The 26087-nt window shown below is 40.4% G+C and overlaps 1 protein-coding gene and 1 long non-coding RNA gene across 2 annotated transcripts in view; one reads left to right on the top strand and one right to left on the bottom strand.

Moving 5' to 3' along the window:
* The window catches only part of LOC148027440 (uncharacterized), a 176374-nt gene extending 150556 nt beyond the window's left edge, over positions 1–25818 (top strand). Inside the window, exons 12-23 of the mRNA XM_087689130.1 lie at positions 11608–11746; positions 11822–11902; positions 18782–18844; positions 21597–21683; positions 21779–21994; positions 22902–22991; positions 23166–23276; positions 23360–23431; positions 23517–23661; positions 24728–24861; positions 25101–25160; positions 25283–25818. Coding sequence (XP_087545256.1) covers positions 11608–11746; positions 11822–11902; positions 18782–18844; positions 21597–21683; positions 21779–21994; positions 22902–22991; positions 23166–23276; positions 23360–23431; positions 23517–23661; positions 24728–24861; positions 25101–25160; positions 25283–25492 — 1408 coding nt within the window. The 3' untranslated portion in view covers positions 25493–25818. The remainder of the gene's footprint in view (positions 1–11607; positions 11747–11821; positions 11903–18781; positions 18845–21596; positions 21684–21778; positions 21995–22901; positions 22992–23165; positions 23277–23359; positions 23432–23516; positions 23662–24727; positions 24862–25100; positions 25161–25282) is intronic.
* On the bottom strand, positions 84–9808 carry LOC148027441 (uncharacterized). Its single transcript, XR_015692597.1, has 3 exons — positions 9744–9808; positions 9575–9654; positions 84–367 (listed from the first exon to the last, which is right to left on the bottom strand). It is a non-coding gene; the product is annotated as an uncharacterized LOC148027441 (long non-coding RNA).
* Positions 25819–26087: the final 269 nt, after the last annotated feature.

The raw sequence follows: 26087 nt of genomic DNA, 5'->3' as shown, positions 1-26087 counted from the left end.
ATAGTGACAAATCCCCCAACTTTTGAACGGCAAGCATGTTAAAATAGGAACATGCCTTTTACACAAGGTATCGAGTCATGATTGTCACTTTATTAGTATTCTTACTCAAGTAAGTCACATAATACACCTTATTCCATGGGAAGCAAGACTGCTTTTCTTCCTGCCCTAGGCTTGTCAGAGAACTGATCGCAGGCCATCCTTTCCTTGGTCCTGGTAAGGCCTTTCTTTCCCTCAGGCCTGTCACAAAATTGGTCACAGTCCATTCTTTCCCTGGTCCTGTTAGGGCTGTTAAGTCAAGTACACATCTGTCCTCCTGCCCAAATGCAAGACAAAAGGAAGCTTTGTCCATCCTCCCCTGAATGTAGACCTGCCACATACAAGAAAAGGCCATGTCTCAAAAAGAGGGTTGTTGCCAATATTAGTGCAAAAAATAAAATGTCAACCTGAAAATCTGCATTCATGCTCATGTTAGTTTATCATTCCATTTTCAAACGAGTACAAAGATGCACTCTTTCCTTCCAACTTGATCCTGCAACAAACCAGCCCACCAATGACAATGCAGTTGTGATCACTATAAATTGACAGTCTCTCTAACTTCCTCTTCTAAATAGCTGCTCACTTGCCATTGCCCACTGTATGCCACAATCCCATCCCTTTGTGAGTGTAAGGCCTGCCTCACTACAAGACATCCCTTTGTTACCCATATCTTGTGCACAAGCTTGCTCTTGGACAAACAAGGGCATAAGGTTTGTCCTTGCGGTGGTATACACGTCAAGCCTGTTGCATTTTGCACTGCTAAGAAGTCAGCTGCTTCTTGCAAAAGCCTATCTACTGTGTTGGATGCACTATTGACAAAACTGCCAAAGCTAATCCCTACTTCAGAATCTATTTCCCTCTCATCTCAACTTGTCAAGGGAGATCAGAATAGTGTTGTACAAAGTGAACAAAGAAAACTATCATGAAGCTCAGCTATCCAAAGTGAACACATCAAGCTGCTGGCAAGCCCACCAAAAAAGAGGATTCGTTGTTCAGATTATGCACACCTACTGAATTGATACTTACTCAGTGTGGTACTTATTAACTCTCTAACACCTCTTTCTTCTGCATTACATACTTGTATCTATTTTAGACTATATTGCCAATTAGATTGTTAATGTTTTTTTAGGTACTATTATCTCACCATTGTCGTTTGCTTTGTGTTCCAAGTAGACTGCCCATACCTCTTCCCTCAAAAGAGAGAACTTCAAAGGTGCCACATTCTCTGTTGTGTTTGTAAACACAACAGCCTAATTGCTCTTTCCATCATGAGGACTAGATGCACAAGGATTACCAGAAAAAGAAGTGAAATGCATATGCTCACACCAGCCCAACAATGTTCTCTTCCTCCACCATCCAATTAGAAATGCACCAACATCATTGGAGGAATATGAGCCCTCCAATACTCCAATTGCCAAGCCTATAACCAAGAGAAGGCAGCTACATTGGACAGAGTCAGACATGGCCAAGGCAATTGCTGCACATGACTAGGGTATGTCTATGCAAGAGTGTTGTAGGCAATTTGGCATGAGTATGACAGCCCTAGCTGCTTGGATAGATGGTAGATCCAAAAAGAAGTGTGTAGGGGCCGCCAAACCATTGTTACAATTGATAAGGAGGAAGCCCTTCTCAATTGGGCATTCAAAATGCATGACATTGGGCAGCCGGTCTCCTTGAGATTCTTAAGATTGAAGGTTACTGAATTGTGTCAAATGCATGAGACCCCTTTTTCCAATGGCATCTGTGGAAAGAGTCGGTGGGATGGATTTCGAAGCAGATTTCCACAACTCATGTTTCGAGTAAGTGAAAACCTAGACAAAGCAAGGGCAATTAGTCTTCATCCAGAAGTGGTGAAAACGTTCTGAAAGATGGCTTCGAGAAAGACAGAGAAAAACGATGAAAACCCTGAGCACGAGTGATTCTTCTCCTCCCAACCACGCCTAGATAAGTGCTGGCACCTCTCACCCGTATTCCTCTGCCAGCCGTCCACTTTTCTGGAGTCCTACTATTCTTGGACTCTCTTACTCTCTAGGCTCCCCTTAACCCCGTTCGGGCGCCCAAGAGCCCGGACGGTCATTCTCGTGCATGTTCCCCTAGATTTACCTTAATGTCACATTAAATGTCACTTTAATGTCACATTCCATATTTATGACCTTAACGTGACATTAAATATCACTTTTAATGTCACATTTCCTTCCCCTTAAGAATCGGTTTCGTCCTCGAAAACGATACTTGGAAGGTCTAACTGTAAATCGGGAAACCTTTTCTTTAAAGTACTTACTCGCTCCCATGTTGAGCTTTCTTCTGAACAATCTTTCCACTTAACCAAACATTCCTGATAAATAGTATTCCTTGTTCGTCTATTACGAACATTTAATATTTTTTCTGGTTCATGTGGATTAGATTGGTCATTGAATAGCTCCTCAATATCATCATTTAAGATTAGATTATCCAAATCACCCAGCTTCTTCCTTAATTTACTTACATGAAAAACTGGATGTATTTTACTACCAACAGGTAGTTGGAGCTTGTAAGCCAATTCTCCCACCCTTTTAAGTATTATGAAAGGACCACAATACCTTGGTGAAAGCTTTGGACATTGTCTCTTTTTCATAGTTTTAGTTTGTTCAGGCACCTTAAGATAGACCAATTCTCCTTCTTCAAAGGAGATGTCTCTTCGGTGAGGATCTGCATATGCTCTAGCGCGATTTTGAGCTTTTTTAATATTTTCTTGAGCAAATTTTAACATACTATTCATATCCTCCAAAAAATCTTTAGCTGCCTGAACCTTTTCCTTATGCAGTCCTACTGCAAAAGGAGCTCTGGGCTGAAACCCATACATTAACATAAATGGACTATATCCAGTGGAAGAGTGCTTGGCACTGTTATATGCAAACTCTGCTATCGATAAATACTCTTCCCAATTAGTTTGCCTTTTACTTACATATGCCCTAAGCATATCTTCAAGAATTTGGTTAACCCTTTCAGTTTGCCCATCTGTTTGCGGATGATCCGCCGTACTCATGCTAAGTTTAGTATCCAATTTCCTAAATACCGCACGCCAAAAATGGCTATCAAATTTTCTATCCCGATTAGAAACTATATTTGCCGGAAGGCCATACAATCGGTATATGTTCTCTACGAACAATCTAGCCAATTCTGGTGTTTTAACATCAGTTGAAGTTGGAATGAACCTAGCCATTTTGGTTAACCTATCCACAATCACCCACACAGAGTCGTGCCCCCTCTGTGTTCTAGGTAAAGCAACAATAAAGTCCATGGAGATACTCTCCCATTTTCCCGAAGGAATTTCTAATGGATGGAGAAGTCCTCCCATTTTTAATCTTTCAGCTTTATTAACCTGGCATTTATTACATTTGACCACATAGTCAAGGACGTCCTTATTCATTCCAGGCCAATAGAACTGCCTTTTAATAAGACTATAAGTCTTATTAACTCCTGGATGTCCCGCACTAGGGGTATCATGACACTCAAAGAGTATCTGGCGCCTTATTTCTGTATCTTTCGGGATACATACCCTACCCTTGTAGAGTAAATAACCATTATCAATGGTAAAATTCTTCCACTTGAATCCAGATTGAGCAACCCCTGATGCTCCATTTCCATTTCCTTGTTGAACATCCTCAGATATTCCTTTCTCAGTAGAAGCACTTTCATTTGGATCCCCATTTTTTATTGCTTTCCATATGTTGGAATATGCCGAATCAACCTGGCATTTCTCTTTTAAAGATTCAAGCAAATTGGAAGTGAACTGAGTAAAACTCAATTCATTAATGATGGGCATTCTGCTGAGTGCATCAGCTACTATATTATATTTTCCTTTTCTATATCTTATCTCATAGTCGAACTCTTGGAGGAGTTCGGCCCATCTGGCTTTACGCCCGTGTAAATCCGGTTGATCATTAAGCCACTTAATGCTTTCATGATCCAATAAAATCAAAAGTTTGGCACCATACAAATAGTGCCTCCATTTCTTCATTGCATGTACTATTGCATACAGCTCCCTCTCATAAACAGAATAATTCTGTTTTGCACGATCTAATTTCTTGCTTTCAAAAGCAACTGGTCGACCTTCTTGTAATAAGACCGCGCCTATCGCCTTGTCACTGGCATCAGCTTCAACCACAAATGGTTTATTGGGATCCACTATTAATAATATTGGAGCTGTAGCAATAGCTACCTTAAGTTTTTGAAAACTTTCATTTTGATCTGTTCCCCAATTAAAACTTTTCCCTTTCCCTTTAAGTTGGTCTGTCATTGGAACAGCTATTTTGGCATAATCTCGAATGAATCTACGATAAAATCCAGATAAACCTAGGAAGATCTGCAGCTCTTCCAGGTTCCTTGGAGGTGGCCATTCAATAATTGCCCTTACTTTTTCTGGATCCATGTTGATTCCCTCTTTCGAGATAATATGCCCCAAATATTTGACCTCTTGTGCAAAGAATTCACATTTAGTTTTCTTCGCATAAAGGGAATGTGTTCTTAACAGTTGGAATACTAATTGTAAGTGTTCCAAATGTTCTTCTCTTGATTTACTAAAGATCAAGATATCATCCAAGAAGACTACTACAAAATGTCCTAGATAGGGCCGTAAAACACTATTCATCAGCTTCATAAAGGTAGCTGGTGCATTAGTGAGGCCAAAAGGCATCACCAAAAAATCATAATGCCCGTATCTAGTACGAAATGCTGTCTTGGAAACATCTTGTGCCTTAATTCTTACTTGGTGATAACCTGATCTTAAATCTATCTTTGTGAAGAATTTTGCCCCTTGTAATTGATCAAAAAGATCTTCCATTCTGGGCATAGGAAATTTATTCTTCACCGTTATTTTATTAAGTGCTCTATAGTCAACACAAAGTCGCATAGAACCATCTTTTTTCTTTACCAATAAAATTGGTGAAGCCCAAGGTGAATTACTGGGTTGAATAAACCCTTTATCCAGGTAATCCTTAATTTGTCTTTCAACTTCTTGATGCTGTGTTTCACTTAACCTATACGGTGGTTTTGAAATAGGGTGTGTATCCTTATTTATATCAATTGGGTGATTTATATCACCCCTATCTGGTGGAAGACCACTTGGTAAATCAGAAGGAAACACATCTTTAAAATTATCTAATAAACTACTCAATTTATTATTAACATTTAACTCACAAACATAAGAAAATTGTTGCTTTATATTACAGAAAGTAAAAGTATTCTGTACAGGAAGAGACCATAGCATATATACCTCACAAACTTCCTTCTTTATCAGCTTTTGAACTTCAGTAGAACACAGCAAAGGATTATCAGATACTTCATGTTCACCTTGAATAACAAAAATCTTACCATCCCTTTCAAATTCCAGTGTATTATGGTGATAACTACGTTTTAAGGATGGTTCCAATCCCCATAGCCACTCCCTCCCTAGAGCAATATCAGCTCTTTCCATGTTCATTATTTGGAAATCAAGTTTATCTTTATATCCTTGAATCTCAATTTCCAAATTGGATACCATTGTATCCCATATTTTATTGTCTTGGCCTTGCATCATACGAACAACGTATTGATGCCCACTGTTTTGTTGGGGAAGTTTCAATTTTTTGACAAGTGCATAATTTATAAAATTATGTGTGGCAGAGTCATCAATCATGACTCTAACCCTTTTTCCAGCTATCAATCCATGTACTCTAAGTAAATCATGTGGCCCAAAAGTAGGCTGCCACATAGAAGTTGACATACAACACTTATGTTGTACATCCATGTGCAAGACCTCTAAAGATTTGTACTTTTCATTTCCCTTTAATTCTAAGGTCTGCACTACATGGATTTGTTTTTCTTTTCCCTTGCCTTTGTCTTTATCCTTTCCTTTGTCTTCCCCCTTTTTCTTTTGAGGGCAATTCCAAGCAGCATGGTTAGGGGATAGGCAGTTGAAACACAACTTTTCTTTTTTGGCCTTATCAAAGTCATCACGACTTAACTTTGGCCTCATATATGGTTTCTTTTCAAAAGGTTGTTTTTTACCCTTAAAAAATGGCATTTTCCTTTTAAATTTGCCCACAAATTTTGAGGTTTCCAATTCCTTAGACTTGGGCTCCGTATCAGTGAGACTAGTGAGTGTACCTGGACGCATACTATCTTCATGAATTAATGCAAACTTAATTGCCTCTTCCAGCGTCTTAGGTAAACTCCGTTTTACTTCCTTTTTACAGGCTTTATCTAGTCCCCTAATGAATCCTCTTGTTTTTTGGAATTCATCTATTCCTTCCAATTTGAGGATTATCTCACGATATTCCTCCAGATACGTCAGCAGGGGTCGTCCCTTTTGTCTGACATAATCCCAATCTTCCCAATTTCTTTCCATTTCATTTTCAAGAATAAATTCTTTCAAAAAGACGGATTCAAATTGAGCCCAAGTTTCAGGTATTTTATTTGCCTCCTTTAAAGTTCGCCACCACTTATATGCTTTGGGCCCCAAAGTTAAACTAGCCTCCAGTGCTTGGAGATGTGGTGGGGTATTTTTTAATTTATGTAAATCTTCCCATTTTTGGAGGAAATTAAAGATTGTGTCTTTATTCCTATCTTTTTCCTCCCCGTAAAATTGAGGTGGTTTCATATCCTTTAGAACTGGATTATCCCTCAATTTATGGTAAGGTTGGGGTTCCTTAGGATCTCACATAGTCACATCTAAATCTTTCGATGAAGATGGGACATCCGAGGTTTCTATCTTATTTTTATCTCTTTCCAACAATAAAGTTAATTGAGATTTTATTTCAGTGAGTGTTTGAGTTAAAAATTCCATTTGAACCCCCTGAGCTTGCACACGAGTAGTAAGATCATCAAATTGCTCTCGTGTAGCAAAAAATTCTTCCCATTGTTCTTCTTGTATTTCTGGTTCATGGGGATCTACCATAGGTTGGTTCCCAGAACTAGAGCTTTCCATTACCCTTTCTTTCCCTTTTTCTGCCATTAATACACTGGAATTGGAAAGCAAAGATAAGAAATTTGCATACAAAGTAAAGTACTTCCCTGATTTTACTGGCAGGCAGTGGTTGCTGGTTTGGAAAGAAATTCGAAGAGTAAGGAACAAATTTTATCGCCCGAAGAAAGTCGGTCACGCAGAAAATGGAGCTTCTTTGCAGAACGACTAGTATTCGGCCCCCTTCTTTAATAATCACGCTGGTCATCAATGTCGCTTTCCTGAATTTGCTTCCTGCTGAACCAGTACTTGTGATATAAATACAGTCGAGGCTGAAAAGAAGAAGTCCAAACACGCAGTCGACTGATCAAACACGTATCAGAAAAGAACTTCAACTTCAGCCCGTGAAAAGGAGAAGAATGCGTGTTTTGTTGGTGTGTTCATGGAGGGCATTCACAAACAGGCGCAGCGAGGATTCGGTGGCCCACGATCAGCTTATGCGTTTTTTTTTTAAACAGGCGTAAAAAAAAATGGCTGCCCTTTTCAATACGTTTTGTGACCACAATTACACGTCACGTTTAAGTTTTTCGTGACGTGTCACGTCACGTCTGACCAGTGACTTACGGGTCCGTCGACTGTTGTCGACTAAATGAATAGCGGGCACTTGACGTTTGGCCAACGACTTTACGGTCCGTCGACTGTCGACTGAACAGATTGGGGGCACTTGAGAATCCGTCACTGCCCTTTCGTTGAAGATCTCCAGGAATCCTCACGGCTCTGATACCAATGAAAGATGGCTTCGGGAAAGACAGAGAAAAACGATGAAAACCCTGAGCACGAGTGATTCTTCTCCTTCCAACCACGCCTAGATAAGTGCTGGCACCTCTCACCCGTATTCCTCTGCCAGCCGTCCACTTTTCTGGAGTCCTACTATTCTTGGACTCTCTTACTCTCTAGGCTCCCCTTAACCCCGTTCGGGCGCCCAAGAGCCCGGACGGTCATTCTCGTGCATGTTCCCCTAGATTTACCTTAATGTCACATTAAATGTCACTTTAATGTCACATTCCATATTTATGACCTTAACGTGACATTAAATATCACTTTTAATGTCACATTAATGTCACACGTTCCATGACAAGTTGCAAGCCATGTACAATCTCCATAATTACCCTCTCGAGAACATTTGGAATGCAGATGAGATGGGTGTGCAAGGTTGCAAGGACAAAGGTATGCGGGTATTGGCTCAAAAGGGGTCAAAAGTTGTGTATGGCATAACACCGGACAATTGTGAATGGCTCACGATTCTTTGTTGTGTCAATGCTGCTAGAAAAGCCCTTCCGGGTTATTACATTTTCAAAGGGAAGAAAGCCATACAAAACTACTTGATGGAATGTGAAGATGGGGCTGTTACTTCAATGCAAAATAAAGCATGGATGACCAGGCAGCTATTTGAGGCTTGGCTAGAACATTTTAGAACTGCAATGCCTAATCTTCCATCCCCCTCAAACCGCCACTTGCTAGTTGTTGACAGCCATGGAAGTCACACACGACTTGAGGTGGTACAAAAAGCTCACAAGTGTGGCATAGACATTGTCTCGCTACCCTCACACACATCTCACAACCTCCAACCATCAGATGGCTGAACTAGCTGGCATTGCATCTAGGGCCTTACCTATTGCTTGCACAGATTTAGGCAAGCTTTAGGGCAACTGGAATTTGGCCCTTGAACCATGACATTCTCAGCTACAAAAATTGCCATGCTCCAATTTGGATGTACATGTACTAATTGAAGACCTCAACCATGATGTTGATGGTGGCATGGATACCCAAGACTGCAGCCATGTTCTTGAGACACAATTTATGGAGAGTGTTGAAGATGGGCTGAAACCTCAGCCCAATTCATTGAAAGTCTCCAAGCCAAGAATGCAAAGAAGGTTGAGATCGAGAAGCAAAGGGAGGCAAAACAAAGATTGTGAGACCAAAAGAGACGGGAGAACCAAGCTCTTGCTGAAGCTCACAAGTGACAAAAGGAAGAAGATAAAGCTACCAAAGAGTCTAGGAAGAGGTGGGAAGCACAACAACTTCAATTTGAGAGAGAGTTTCGGGCAGTATTGTGGGAGGGTGCACCATCGGCAAGCAACTCACCTACCTTGCATGTGCTAGAGAGGCTAAAGCATGCACAAAGGCTGCAAAGCATGAGAGATAAGCAAAGAATGGATGCCATCAGATAAGGATCCTCATCTCAGTCCTACTTCACCGAAGTAGGAGCCAAGCAATCCTATCTAAAATTTACCATTATTTTCTCGAGCTATGTCCAAGCTACCTTGGTCTTAACAGAATTTTGTAGCTACGTCTTAGAGCATCTTGTAGCTATATCTTAGAGCATTTTGTAGCAGTTGTAGGCCTCATTAAGCTGCCCATGTTGGTAGGACACAATAATAGTTGCAACAACCTTTTGTCACAATGATGTTAAACCTGTCAATCAACTTGTACTTAGATCAATTGTGGCTTAACTTACACTTGAATTTTCTTTTCTTTCTCTTTTGCCTGCATTAATCATTGTCTAGAACAACACAAATATATTAACCGGGGGAGAGAGAGAGGGAGAGAGCTCACCGCTGGCCACAACATGTTGCTTGGCTACAGTCATGCTACTACCCTTCTCCAAGGTCCAAACTTCCTATCTCAATCATCATCTACAATGATGCAAAAGACATTGCAGCATAATGCCACCTGAACAACCAGAAGTGAGAGTTACGTAAGATGTGAGAGAGAGAAAGCTCACCCATGGATACACGATGTTGCTTGGCTGCAATCATGCCAATACCCTGCTCGAGACCAAACTTTGTCTTGCATGGTGATTTGCAAGAAGAGGTCTATATGGAGCAGCCACCAGGTTATGTGCATGCTGTTCATCCTGAGTTTGTTTGCAGGTTGAAGAAAGCTTTGTATGGCTTGAAGAAAGCAGGTCTGCAATCAAGTCTTCCTTCAAGTTTCTTCTTGTAGGCTTTACCTTTGCTAGCAATTTGAGTTAGCCTGCTTGTGGTCACCCACAAGAGGGTGACTCTCTCATTATTCCATCCTTCAACTTGCATAGGTGCATGCACAAAAAGCAATACAATCAGACCATCAATATTCCATAGTACACAGGACTGCCCTACAGAGATGAGCAAAATATATGGAGCTTTTAGTGTTCAAATACATGGATAAAGCTACAAAAGATAGGTCTCTGCAATGAAGACCCAATAGTCTGCTAGCAAGGTTAAAATGCACATTAATGTGGCCCCTACTATTTCACCATCACCAAAAAGGAGACGTGTAGGCGGCACATAGATATCGGCATGCATCTGTTGTGACCAACCTGAAAACTTTCGGGCATCTCTTACCTTGGAGACTACCAAGGCTTTTTGTACCGGCAAACTTGTCCTGTCTAGAGAAGCCTCACCAAGACAATGTACTATACTGCCTTGGTATAAGTCATCATAGCCATCCATGGCTTGTAGGATCGCTAGACAGATGCCTAGCTGTCCTCGCCATTCTCTACTAGGCAATCATGCACAAAAAATCCCTCGTTGCATCCTCAAATTTAACGATATAATTCTGAAGAATTGTATGTCATTGAAACTCATCTATCAATTGATGACTGTCATGAAATGAGGAATATCCTCCCAAAACAAAACCAGCCCTATTGATCCATCACATTGCCTCAGTAGCTGCTGCGGATGCCAGAATACCATTTCCTACAAATAGCATTGTGAGGGCACCAATAAGGCAATAGTAGTGAAGAAGGCAAGAAGAGTTTGATCAAATAGCATCCATTCTCTCGACATTCCCCGGCCTGCAAGCTATGTCATCTCGCCTGGCTATTGCCTTGTTGATCTCGAACTTCTTTTTGAATTTGCAAGATAAAATCAGGTGTGGTCACCTGCAAAACAGTGAAGGATGAGAAGTAGAAGGAAGGATTCATGGTAGATGTGATCACACAAACCAGTACAGAAATGGCGGTCTGTCGAAGCAATGGCAGTCGACTACAGGGACCTATATATGCATGCCTACATGCAACTGACTTGGCTTGGCATTGTCCTGTAATGGAGTGATAGTGCCACTTGGCAGGGCACTGCCCTTCATAGAAAGAGGGGGATCCATGCCCCAAAACTTTGGGCGTTTTTTGCCCATCTATTTTTTCTTTTTTTGGTAATTTTGGCTCTAATTGTCATGTTGCATCACCAACCTTTTTGTGGGCCCTAGGGAAGGTGGGCCTTAGTGGCCATATGCTCAAATAGGTGGTTTTGGCCCAAAAACTGGCAGAAATGGGTGCGCCCAAATAGATGCCACTAAATAGGCCCCTTTACCCTATTCCTTATCATGAATGAACCCATTGTGCTACGAGCAGATGTCCAAGTTATTTATGAAGTTGTAATTCAAACACAATGTTTATTTGGGTGGTGTCTACAGTTTATGAGCATGAGATTCTGACTGGTAATCTAATTTATTGCTGCTGCATGATTTAAGTTTAGCACAGATATTTTATACTTGTCATGTTGCCTGGTGAAATCTTTGCTGCAGGCACAACTATTTCCTGCCTTTTTAGTATGATGATTACACAGTGCATATGCCAATCTTTGCAATTGAAATTCAGAAATTTTCAGTGCAGTTGGAGAGAATGATATTGTCATTGCAAAATACATTGTTGAATCATCACACGTGATAGGTTGGCATGTTTCTCCTCCTCATTGGTTTCCGATAATGAGGGATCACATCTTGCTCTGTGAAACTTCTTCATATCAGGTAAGCATTGAATGGTAAAGGCTTCAATTTGTAGGAGTCATGTCAGATTTTTATACTTGTCTAGTTTAACTGTAGGTTGCAAATGGACTGACCATCTTGTCAGGATTATTATATGGCACACAGAGCCACTTTTTAAATGATGACATGGCAATTCAGGTGATAAAAGCTTCCACTCAAGTGTTTTCCAGTCTTAACTTCCACTTCAGCTATAAGGAACAAAACAACAATGCAGAATATTCCACTTACATGGTGTTCATGTTTTAAAAACGGTAGTTTGATATATCGTTTAAGATTCAATCATTCATTAATGCTCAAACAAGTAAATTTGCATGGGAAGGAAAAAAGCAAATTTATTAATAACTTGAAGAAGATGCACTTTTTGGTTTCTACATGTTCCTATAAAATGAAAAATCAATAAGAAATTCTATTACAGACTCAGACTCAACATATTCAGCATTCTAGTATGGGCAATATGTGAAATTTGGCAACTTGGGGCAGCTACATGCTTCAACAGTCCCTCCATTGGCCTCCTCACTGCTCTCTCTATCCTCTTGGCAGCTCTCCATCTCCCACGGTTGTAACTCTCTCTCCTGCCGATGCAGTGCCTCACAACCTGCTGCAACCACTGAGATTACTTTGATGTCATGAATTGGCAGATGTTGAAAAGTTGTGCTGTCAAACAAAGTTGCTAGAATGGATTTATTCTTCGTATCTTGTGTCTCCATACCTCTAAAGAAATACCACTAATCACTAAAAAACATTATCAAGGACACTTTCTAACTATTTTTGTTTTCAAAGAAAAGAAAATCTCTTTAGTGACACCTCCGAGAAAAATCCCTGAGGTCAACATGCATAGTACAAAGAAGAAAATCTCTTTAGTGACACCTCAGAGAAAGATCCCTGAGGTCATCATGCATAGTACAAAGAAGACCCTCTAAAGAGCATCTGAGTACATAAGTACAATCGTTGCATGAGCAACCAATTTGGTGGCCTACAGTGCTAGAGAATATGAGGGGCTAGGTGCAAGAAGGTGACAAAGTCCTACATTGGCATGAAAGCCTCTGTTCTCCTCATCCGCTCAGAACCACCCTACAGCTTCTTCCATCTCTTGAGGAGAGCATGGATGATTAAATCCTGGATCTCTGCAGCAGTTGAAACATCTTGAAGGTCAATAGCATGGCTATACCTCACAATCCAAGTGAACCAAGCAATGATACAAGTGGCAGTGTCCGCGAATACCCTATGCCTACCAGTAATCTAGAGTGGGAATCTTTGTTCAAATACTGGCTAATGATGAGAAAACAGTGGCTCCCTTGAAAATCCTCATGTCTGTATATAGGACCTATGTCCGTGACCCAAGCTACCATTCATCAAGTCACTCCCAATACTCTTTGTTATGCTGTGAGAGACCATACTAAGGGCTCTCCTCCACACCTCTTGAGCTCTAGGAAAATCCCATTGACAGTGCCTTTGAGTATTGTTTTAACTTTCCACATCCCATGCAAGGGCCCTGCCATAACCGAGCCAGATAGCAATTGCCAAAATCTTGTGAGCTACTATCCATATACGAAGAGGGAAATCTTCCTTGGCCTAAATCTGTGATCCAACCTTCTCCAAAGGCCTAACAAGAAGAGATTTGGAGATACCTTGTCTATGCTAGTGAGGAGTGGCCACAAGCTCTACTCTGATCTTGCTCATTTGTATCCTCCTCCCTAGCCTAGTGATGTAGCTACTTCACATGGTGTGTCAGACAATGGGTCTCTCCAAAGCCACTCTCCTAGATCCCACTAAAATCTTATAGGGTCTCCTCTGATAGGCCAAGTGTCTCCATCCAATCAAGCAAGGGACTCTGTCTAGGTCAATGTACCATCTTCATTCACATGTGCTGCTACTCTGATCCTCTGTCTAGAGCAGCCCATGAATTGTGTTTGATCCAAGCCCTCTCTCCAAAGCTGGCTATCAGCCTCCACCATGAAAGTGAAGATCTTGTCTTTGCTAGTCACAATGACCCCAAGTAGGATATCCCCTCTAGAGAGGAGATGTATCCAAATTTGAGAGGTAGTGCTTTGTGGCCACTTGCCCCACCTCTTGAGGTCCCAACCTTAGTTCATCTATGGATGCAATAAAGGCCCTAAATTTTCTCTTATTTTTTGTTCAAATCTATAAAAGGACTTAGTTTGAAGACCATGCATGAGGCCATGGTATTACATAACTCTCTGTCTTTCTCATAGCAGGGGGATCTAATGGTGGATCCCAACAAGGTTATGTAATGCTCTGTGGCAGCCACTTGCCCCTCTTCTTCAGGTCCTTATGCTATGGATCCATCAACTCTCTTGAGTCTCCACACTCCTTGTCTAGAGTGTCTAGGCTTTGTAATGCAGAAGAAATCTCTATTAGCTTTGTCTCCTAACTAAGTCTAAAAGAAAGCTCTCACGCGAAACTATACTTTGATCTAGCTTTCTTCATGGCATCAATCTCTACTCTAGCAACATGCATCCTATTAGCTACCCATCTTCATCTTGGCTGTCTCTCCTCCTTCCTTTGGTGTGCATCTAGTGATGATTTGGCAGTCCTCTCTCTCTCTCTCTCTCTCCGCCCCCAAAAGGCCCTATCGCAACCTCATGGCCTCCTCTCTAAAGGATGAGCTAATCTCCTACAAGCTCTCATCCAAGTCTCTAGCTGCCTATCTGGTTGAGAAAGATCTAGATCTAGACCCCCAAATATATGTGACTGACTCGTTGAGATCCTCATCATGGTACAGGTGCTCTAGGATTTTGACACACGAATCAGTGAATCCTCCAAGCCAGTAGTTTCAAGAATGATGCCAAGTAACCCAGCTCCAATCATCCACAATGTAAAGATAATCTAAAGAAGGCACAAGATCAAATGAAGCTATATGATGATGAAAAGAGAAGGCCCATGGAATTTCAAGGAGAGTTAGTATTACTCAAGGTGTCAAAGTCAAGATATGCCACTCTTAAAGATGGTTCTAGCAACAAACTTGCACACATGTACGATATCCCTTAAAAGATCATCAAGCACATGGGAGAATTGACCTATCAATTGGAACTCCCTTTTTCCACAAGAATCAATAATATTTTCTATGTTAACCAGCTTAAACTCTTCATTGGATCACAAGTGGAATACTTGGAAGAGCTACCACCAATGGATGAAGTTGATCTAATCTAGTATATACCAAAGGTTATCACAGGGCATCATGAAAAGAACCTCTGATCTCAATCTATTTGGGAATATTTGATCAAGTGGCATGGTCTACCTCTTGAGGAAGCTTCATGAAGGCCCACAATACTTCCTGCACCTCTCATGCTTTGACAGTTAGAGGCAATAATGGTACGAGCGGTAATGACCGCCGTGGGAGAGACTCTAGACAGTCACTAGATAGTCTCGTAGTAAGTCCCGTGGCTGTAAGTCCTTATTGACTTGTCAATACTATGGGAAAGCAAGACATATTCAGTCACAGTACCATAAAATGGACGAGGACAAGTGCAAGGAAAAGGGCAAGAGTAAAGTATAGGACAAAAATTATGATCGCAGCATTGTCCCTAGCAAGTCCAACATTAACATTGAAGAGATTAATATCATACAAACTGATTTAGATGATGATTTCATGCTTACAACTTCTTCTCTTGATACTTCATAGCTGACTAATGCATTGTCACGATATACTCAGTATTAGTTGATAGATTCAAGGGCTTCCTTTCATGTGACCTCTCATAGAGAGTAGTTCCACTCCTATCGCAATATGATTGGATCTGTCCATTTGGGTAATGACCTGGCATTCGAGATAGTTGATATTGCTAATGTTCAACTGCAATTTGGTTCAGGTAGCATGTTCACTCTTCATTATGTGCATCATGTACCGGCTCTCATGAAGAGTCTTATCTCTATTGGCACCTTGGATGATACAAGTTATGTTTGTGAGAGAGAAGAGATCGAAGCTTAGCTAAGAGTATAGTAGACAATGTAGAGTATGTAAGCATGACACCCAATGTAATAATCTAAAGTGTAAGATGCAAGTACAAAGTACAATCCTTAAACCTTAGGGTTGCTAGAGTGTGTTCAGACCCAAAAGGCGTAAAACACGATAAGTGCCCAAACTATGTAACACAAGTACATAAAATAAAATATAATAAATCTAGGGAAAAAAATCTCTCCTAAGGAGAGTAAAAAATGATCGAGTGTCTTACCGAGGATCATCGACACTCCTCTGTGAGTGTAGGCGTGAGTCAAATCCAACAAACCCCCTAGAGTGAAGAGTAATCAATATACATGGGTCATCCACCAAAGGATATCAAACTTAAAGCATTGCGAAATGCTTCAAATTCATCACGACAAAGAGCTTTGGTGAAGATGTTTGCTACCTTACTAGTGGTAAGACAATATGCAAGGCTAATATCACCTGCATGTAGCCTCTCTCTGACAAAGTGATAATGGATCTCAATGTGTTTTGTATGTGTATGAAACACTGGGTTCCATGCCACTGCAATGGCACTCTGACTGTCAATGAACAAAGGAGTAGGCTCCATAACGGATACACCCAAATCAGCTAATAGGCGTCTAAGCCATATGCATTCAATTATGGTAGTGAAAGCTGCCTTGTATTCAACTTCACATGATGATGTGGCAACAGTGGATTGTTTCTTACTAAGCCAAGAGATGCAAGATGAGCTAAGAAAGAAACAATTGCTACTAGTTGAGTGACGAGAATCATAATCACGAGCCCAATCAGAATCACTATAAGCAGGTAAGTGCAGTGGTTCCCCCTTGGCATAAAGCAATTCAAGAGTCCTAGTACCCTATAAGTAACAGAAAACACACTTGACAACTTGCCAATCTAACTAACCTATCTCCTTGCTAGAAACTACTTCTAAGATCCTAGCAAAGGTGATAAGTCTTTAGATCTCATAAATGATACAATATATTATGCACCCACTCAGCCAAGGTTTGCTAGAGAACCCAACATCCTATACAATAGTATCCCCCACATTTTTTAGGAACTACTACCATATCCAAAGCAAAGAGACATGATCTAATTGCCTTGCTTTTCCATTTTGAGAATGCCTATGATGTTCTTGAATATCATGATGTTGAGAGTGTGTTTCTAAATCAATGGGTTGAAGGGATTTTTGCACTTTACACTTCAACTCAAAGCCATCAGTACCAAGGGTGAGAGATTCAACATGCCAAGATTAATTAGGCGAGGACGTCCACTAGTTCCCTTCTACTTCTCATTTCAAAGGGTTGAGACTACGATCTTCTACTAATCCCTTTCTCTTTCTTTTTGTGGCAAGGGTTGTGAGTTCTTGCTTGATCAATAGGACTCTCCACATACTTTGGCCTTGCAGCTGGTTATTAACTAAACTTCACTTCATGTATCTTTTGTAGTTTTACCTTAGTGATAATTTTTATTTAGTTGCCATCTAATAAAATGTAAGAGGAGAAAGAGATCGAAGCTAGCTAAGAGTACAATGGATAGTGTAGAGTGTGAGAGCACGACACCCAATGCAATTATCTAAAGTGTAAGATACAAGTACAAAGTACAACGCTTAAACCTTAGGGCTGTAAAAGGATGTTCACACCCGAAGAGTGTGAAATACGATAAGTGCTTAAAATTATGTAATATAGGTATGTAAAATAAAATAAATAAATCTCGGGGAAAAAACCTCTCGTACAGAGAGTAAAAAGTGTCCCAACATCCCACTAAAGATCACCAACACTCCTTTGTGAGCGTAGATGTGAGTCAAAACCAACAAATCCCCTTGGAGTGAAGAGTGATCAAGATATCCCCCCTTGGCATAAAGCAATCCAAGAGTCCTAGTACCCTACAAGTAACAGAAAACACACTTGACAGCTTGCCAATGTGAGAGACGTGGTTGATGCATATATTTGCTCAGGGCCAAAACTGCAAACTGTATATCCAGCCTTGTGTTGCATAGGTAGATCAGATATCTAACTGCTGGAGCATATGTATGGATATCAAACAAGTCACTGTCATCATACAATGACAACTTTAGTCCAGGTTCCATTAGTGTACAAGAGCTGGCTTGCAATCTTGTAAGCCAAACCTCTCAAGAAGTTTATCAATGTATCTCAACTGTGACAATCCAATGCCTCTAGCATCATGAATTAATTGAATGCCCAAGTAATAGTGCAAAGGCCCCAAATTTGACATCTCAAAAGTTTGCTGCAAATTTTGTTTAAATGCTGAAATCTGATCAGCATGTGTCCTCGTAAGCAAAAGATCATCAACATATAGACATATGACCAGCAAGGATCCCTTCTCTTTACATACGTAAAGGGTAGACTTTGATGAGTTGTTTATGAACCCTCGGCTGAATAAAAAGGCATCAATCTTTGCATAGCAAGCTCTGGAGCAGCTTGTTAACCATATAAAGCCTTTTTCAGCTTACAAACCAAGTGTTAGGATCCCTCAAGTGTAAAACCAATGGATTGTTATACATACACTTCTTCTTGAAGTTCCCATGTAAAAATGTAATCTTTATATCAAGTTGATGCAGAGTCCATCCATAATGGGCAGCCAAAGCAACCATAGACCTAATGGTAGTCATGCGGGAGGTAGGAGCAAATGTCTCCTCACAGTCAATGCCTCTCTTTTGTGTGTAGCCCTCGGCCACAAGCCTAGCCTTATATTTGTCAATGGATACATCTGCATCCCTTTTCGCTTATAGACCCACTTTATACCAATGGCTTAGTTCCCAAGAGGCAAAGACACTAAATCCCATGTTTGATTCTCTATGATGGAATCAAACTCAGCTTGCATTGCTGCCATCCAATGCCTTCAGAACAATTGACTTCTACCATCTAATCTTTGAATTGGTGTTTTCTTGGGTTCTCCTATCACAGGTTGCAAGGTGCTTTTTACTATATATGTATGAAACTTTGAATCAGAATATAAGCATTGGCATCTCTCCTTAGCTACCATATTAGTTACATATTTACCCCCAACTATTGGATATTCAAATAGTATGCTCATAGACCTGTTACATTCTGCAGGTGGTGGATCATCTCACACACATCAATCTCAGCTTTGGGCTTGACGTTGCTGTCCAACGACAGGTGTAAGAACCAAACTTTTTATTTAATAAATCGGAACTTGATCTTGTACCAAGAATTCTCCAATCGGCTGTTTTTTGCATTAACAGTTTCTAGATTATAGAAATTAGATGCCAATATATTTGAACTCCTCTAAAGTGAGTTAGCAAACAATGCATAGTTGATCATTTATTTCCTAGTTATAACATTTAGTGGAAGATTCTGTCATGTATGTTCTGCACATTGCATTTCCATTTAACACACAATGAGGTACAGTAGACCAATTTTCTTCTTGCAATCTTTGGTTATTCAAGTTTTCTCAGATGTTTAGCTTGGCTATAGTAATTTCAGAGCCTCTTGTTTAGACATGATACATTCTTAGAGTGGAACGATTCATAAATTGACTCTTTGACCATGATGGCTCCACATGATTACTTTGTTCAAAGTTGATGCAAAAATAGCATATTAGAAACTATAGAGGAAGAAGTGAAGCAGGGATGTGAATTGCAAAAAAGGAAGAATTGAAAAGGATTGAAGAAGGGAGGGCTTTTACACCTACTTCATAGATTCTTTCATATGGAGAAATAAAAAACAATGAAAGAGAGTTCCAGTCCTATTCTCAATTTTGTTTGGACAACGAGGAGCCGCATGAGGTGGGAATCTCACATACAGTTCAGTATAGTGACACTAGAAATAGCTATCTATCAACCAAATTGTGGTCTTCACAGAATCTTTAGGAAGACTTCATATAACTAAATGACTTCGTTGGATCTCTTTTCAATTTAGCTAATTAAAATATGTAGGACACATATGGCATGGTTTTTGTTTATGCATCATTCTATTAGTTAAATGGATACTAATACAAAACTACTATATAGGTAAAGAGGCAGAATCAAGGGAACCATGAAGTCCATGTCCTTAAAGTCGGATGTCTTGCAAAGTGATCAAGTTATCACAGCACATGAGCACCAGCAGTTACCAACGCTTTGTCTGTTTGACGTTGAATGTTAAAGAAAAGTTGCATAAATGGCATGTCCTTGGAATTCCCTGAAACAGATGGACAGATCAAAAGAAGGAATCGAACTATGGAGGATATGCTATGTGCCTCTCCCATTGTCAATCTGAGTGGAAATGCTGTCCCCCATAGATTGAGTTCACCTATAATGGTGTAAAGCATTTGGTTGCAGGGTATAGCCTGCTCATGATGATGCATAGTTATAAACCAAAATGACAGACTCAAAGACACTGTCTATGGGACTATCCCAAGGCTCAAGAGGTCTTGAGAAGAGCCCTCAGGATAGTCTTCCATGGACTATTGAGGCTATGATAGTGACCTGGTGGATAGTAGCTTGTACCATGAATAAAGGCCCAGCATTCGGATACAACGATTTTCAAGGGAGCTACTTCTTTATCATGGTTGGCTAGCACTTAAAGTAGGACTCCATGCTACTCTATTCACAAGCAAACTGGACCGAAGGGCATTGCCACATATGGGAGTTAATTGTTAGCATTATTGGTTGGTTCATTTGGACCACAAGTGTACCCGCACCATTGAGGTAGAGACTACCTCCAGGATCTGGAGAAAGACTATTATATGTTCCACAGGAAATCGGCAGGACTACAGGGTGACTGTGAGCAGATGAGGAGGAGAGATGCTTTTATGTGGACAAGGGACTCAAGCACATTCTTTCACTTAGAGTCGTATGGTCTAGCATTACAACTCACAAAACTGGTTCACTCAGCCATTGTACTTATGATGTTCTTAGTAGTCCCTTTCAGGGCTTGTTTTTTTACCCAAGTATTTTACGTAAAGGAATTTTCCCAAGATGTTGTTGATAGAATTTTCTTTTCTTGGAAACAAAAAAGAATGGTTGGGAGAAGATGAGCGAACTATCCCAATTGAGGAAGTCCTGCACAACTGAAAGATACTTTTGAATACATTCCACACAGACCCAAATGAGTTTTTTAATGTATGACTAAACAATTAATTATGACTATTTTGTCAAGTGGAAACATCACCCTGATGCAAAGGAAACATGGGAGTTTATTCACTTGCCCAAGGGTCACCTCCTTGTCTTTGTCCATGAAGATATGTTTAGAACAATAACCCTTAGGAGCGAAATGTTACATCCTTGGACATTCAATATGGGCACCCACAAGATTGTTCATAGGCTGGGGTCAATTGGTGACATAAACACACCCTTAGGGTAGGGTAATTGAGGAGCCCTAAAAAAAGGATTCAGGGGCTCACTTCTACCATATCTTGTGTGATCACCTCACTTGAATAGGCCATCGCTTCTACACACCCGAATGGCGTGGTGCATTTTGCTATTGCTCCTAGTGAGGAGTTGAGCCCATTTAGCTCTATGGTTGGTAGATCAGTCCGATGTCCATTCCTCTCTACTTACATTCTACATGAGTATGACTTTGTGGTGTCTCATGTGCAGGTTGCATCCTAAAGAGACCTTTCACAATTAGTTTTACTGCAAATAAAAGGATTTACATTTTTATAGTTGAGCTATGTGCTTTGCTGCTGTTAGATGGTCAATTATATCTTTCTCACCTTGCCTCTTCCATTTTCACTATTAAAGACTTCTAACCAATTGTGTTCATTGGCCCCATCTATGTATTAGGTGATGAATCTATTATAACCACTGTTAACCTCATACATGATTGGAAGGTGAAAAATGATGAGAAAAAATTAAAGCCTAGGAAAAACAATTATTTGAAATTCTGATTTGCATTTCTCCTCATCTTAAGAGTTACATTGTGCCAGATTCTTGCAGTCTTAACAAATCTTTTAGCAGTTAGGGGATCGTCGTGTGAGGGATGCTCCCTAAAGATACTAATCATTTTGCTTCAGGTACATACAAGGGGGGCAAAATGTCTTAATCTCTAAATCTTGAATAACATGGTAGGACATCTAAGCAGCTCACAAAAGCTTGTCATTATATGCAGGTTCAATCTGTTGTAGTCGATCAAAAAATGAGGCAGAAGGCTGTGGATATAGAGGAGACTTTTGCTCAGGCAATAGGCTTTACATGTGGAAAGCAGCTATACAGGAAAAACCTGGAAAAGCTAGTAATGATCGTGACAGAAGGCCATGAGACTTGGTCAGCAGAATCCAATGGCTATCTGCTGTTCCAAAGCTTTATGCAAAAAGTGGGAGACTTGGTACAACCTTTTATCATTTTTCTGTGTTCTGTTTGGTTGCCCTGTTTACCAAGTGCTTTAGATTCAATTGCTTGCAAGGCACACAATCCTGACCAATCTAAAAGGGATGGCATTTTTCAGGTCTTTAGAAATACACTCTAGCATTTGTACAGGCTTAACCAGAATTTTTTTGTGTGCTGGTTTTTCTTGGTCGGTGAGCTACCTGGTAACATATGGAGGCTGGTGCCCTAGATGCTCTATACCTTCAGAAACAGCTTTTATTGCATGTGTGGATAAAACCATCAGTGACTTGTGAAGAAGGCATCACCTAGCTCTAGCAATTGTCCCAAATGTAAACTAGGTTCTGATTGCCTCATGAAAGGAATGGAGGTCCTGGTTATGAAGCCAAGCAACTGCACTCACTAGGAATAGAGGATAAATGCATGCACTACAAACAGAGAACAAATCACCCTGTGTGCCATGATCTCCTGATTATGAAGCCAAGTGACTACATGCACTAGAAATAGAGGATAAATGCATGCAGTAGAAATAGTGAACCAATCACAGTGTCTGAGATTATGCACCATTGTATGTTGTTATCCTCTTTGAACTGCGTGTATAATGACTCTTGTTTCTACATATTGTCCTGAGACTAGGCGTAACATGCTAGGTTGGACTTTTGTTGTCACATTCTTCAAAGCATATCATCCTGGAGTTATCCTTCCAATAATCCTTCTAGCATGAGCTTCTGATATACCTTTCTCTAATTCACAACTACCATATGTACTTGCTCACAAATCTTGGTGAATATCATCAGCTTTAAATTCGATCAGCTCTAAAACACTGCCAAATTATACACTGCTGCAAAAAAAGGAAAATTTGAAAATGTTTACCAATCAAGGATCTCTGTTTCTTTGTGTTCAAGCAGGCTGGCTTTCACATCCAAACCTTCTTGCCACTTTTTGAGAATTGCCTCAAACCAAATAGAGACCCCTCTTTACGAATACGTTTGTTGCAGGTGATGAAGATCTATATATTGTAGACCTTTTTAATGGATCTTTCAAGGTTAACATGATCTGCACTGATGCAAGTTTTACTTTGGAAAGACAGTTCCCATAACATTAGCTTGGTAAATAAGCCTGTTAAATTGACAGTGGAAAACCTCCTTATATTGTGCTTTTCAGTGTTTCAGCTACTAGATGATCTTTTTGAAAGCCCTAATTTGGCACCATGGTGGTTTCCTGTTGCAAGCATTGTATTGAGTCAGATTATTATCCCTTGTGGAGTGTGGCAAGCAGGAAAGGTAAATTTGTTATTACAAGAGTGTTTTTGTTTTTTTGACTTTTAGCCAAATCAATCTGTGCACTTATTATTGATTTAAATCAGGTGGGTGCAGCTGTTCGCCATGCTGCAATGGTTGCATTTGGTACTTTTTTGAGGAATGACCTTTGCAATGAGGTATTCTTTTTTTTATGGAAGTGCATCAGTTTAAAATCAACACATGCAGAAGTTTTTGTAAATTTTCTACTTTCTGATTTTGCAGGCATCTCTTGGAAACATTATGCACTCAGAACAAACACTACCTGTGATAATATCATGCATTGAAGAAGATCATTATGTTGACACACGTCTGGTCACTTGCCATGTCTTGGAAAACATACTGCGTGTTGCTGGAAACTTGTTACACGGTTTTTTCATCCTCTCTCCTAACTAAACTAAAAATCAGCCCTTTCATCTATAGTTATGAAAATCCATAAAAACAGTTTTGAGATGAAGAAAAAGGGTGGAGTCATGCCACGTCTACAATTATGATAACTAGTAAAAGAAATTTTGAGATGGACAATAAGGGTCGATTCATTCACATAAAACAATCCAGCCTTACACATGCTGATTGACATGGCATGGTCATCATGAAACATACTGCACACTGCTCTCACAAGGTGAGAATACTAAAAATGGCTAGAAGGTGCCCACAAGAAGCCAAAAATAGCTGCCAATGATTATATCCTAGATGCCTTTGTGCCCTGTGCACATGTTACTTTCCTCTAAATATTGTATCCTATATGAAAAGGAAATTGGGTAAACCTTCTTAAAGAAAGTAGGCAATGATTTCAGGACCTAGTCAAGGAGACTACCAAGTCTGAAGCAATGATATCATGTCAAACACAGAAGCAAACAAGGCATAATGAGTCGACAGAATTTGAATGCCAAATCTAAGAGTTTGCATGGAAGAAAAAGTGAGGTGAAACAATTATGCATAGACTAAGGTAACACCCTAGAAACGATTGCCGGGAGTTGGTGCATCTGGCTCCACATCTCGGCACCCATTGTGTTGGGCATTGCCCCTACCAGGGTGCCATTATCATTTGCAACCAGCATGGTCGGCAGACCATTTTAGATCAGGTCGCTATGATTTTGTCCTCCAGTTTCAGGTTGGTCAATTTCTTTCCTGCAACCTATTTATGGGCATCACATTTACGTACTGCTTTGAAAATCCCATCCTGAGCATGGTGCCCTCCAGGAACTCTGAATCCGTGCAATCATATGCCTTCTCGAAATCCTCAGCCTCACAGCCACAATCTAGGCCATACATGCCGAATCATGGGATCAAATTTGCATGGATAGAGCTTGGATAACGCATTTGTCTGTGATAGCATGTCAGCAAAAGCCACGTCCTTACCCATGCTTGTATGTAGAATGATCTATCCTCTGGTTTATCTTGTGCACTGAACTTTGGTGAGGCTTGTTCTGCAGACTCGGAAAGGGAGAAGGTGAAAAAAATGTTACAGAAGAGGCTAGATGACAGCAGTGACAAAGTTCGCTTGAGTGTCCTACCAGCCATCTCAGCCTTTTTCCGTACAATGCCAGAATCCTACAGTGATCAAGATGTAAGCTAACCATCTGTATACAGCTTGCAAGCACTATGAAACATGCTGCATGAAGGGTTTCAAACTGTTAAGCTATTGTTTCTTCTTCCCTAACCAATCAGAAGTTTGCTCCTTGACGGAGCCAGAACTTTGTAACGTGGGTCAGAACCAGATGGATGTACATGATGCACTTATCCAGCGACCATCTAAAACGAGAGTTTGAAGGTGGATGCTGATCAGTTCAATGTCTTGTTGTGCAGGTCAAAGGTTTTGTAAGCAGGATCCTCTTACACATGGATGACAGCAACGCCTTTATCAGGGTATCCATCTCCTCACCATGTGATTTTTTTTCTGTGGAAGCCATTACACGCAGGATTCTGAAACATACTTGCCAAGCTGTTCTGCAAGTGGTGATTAGATAAGGATTATTCTGTAATTTTAGGAAGCTGTATACAAAGCTCTGGAAGTTTGCACCAGTCGAAGACCTGTGCTCGTGAAGGAAGTGGTTGCGAGTATCTGCGAGCAGCATCAGATGAAGCACTACTGCGAAAGCTTGCTTCAGAAGGCAGCGTCCGAAATGACAAACATCCCGAGACAAGGGACGATGGAAGAAGCAATGCCAGGCAATGCCAGATCACTTAGCGACCGTTGATATTGCCATATCTCAGTGGCTGCTCTCTCTAATTCTTTGACGCCTCGTCCCGTAGGCAAGGGTGTTCCCGCCAAGGTGGCACAAGTCTTAGCAATCTAAAGGAGACTTACCATACCCTGCAAGCGGAAGTGCATGGATTTATTTTGTATTCTTTGAAAGCAAATAATCAAAAATACATTTACAATCTTTTTATTGAATCAAATTTTGTTCGGTATAAAGTAGAACATCTTCCACCTATCAATTTTTTATTTTGTCCTGAAGGGATGAGAGAGAGAGAGGGAGAGAGAGAAGGAGACAGATGGCTAGCAGCCATGAAAAAACAAGAAAGAAGCTTAGAAGATGAAAGAACAAAGTTATATTATTGCCAAAAAATGATTGTTATATGTATGTCCTCTGCTCTTTTTATATGCCCTTATCCACTCTCTTACATTTTATCCCTACTTGAATGTTTTAGTCCTCAAAACAAGATTTAGGACTCATTATAATGTATGGGATAGGAATAGAACAAAGTACTACTCTGTTACAACGAAAATTCAAGTAGACCGTGCATACATCTGAGTAAGACAATACAACTGAGAACTTGGTTACTATAGCT

The sequence above is a fragment of the Lygodium microphyllum genome, chromosome 12 (assembly GCF_053477565.2).
Source record: "Lygodium microphyllum isolate KBCC chromosome 12, Lygodium_microphyllum_v1.1.10, whole genome shotgun sequence".
Lineage (NCBI taxonomy): Eukaryota > Viridiplantae > Streptophyta > Polypodiopsida > Schizaeales > Lygodiaceae > Lygodium > Lygodium microphyllum.
This window is presented reverse-complemented; position numbering and strand designations above follow the sequence as displayed.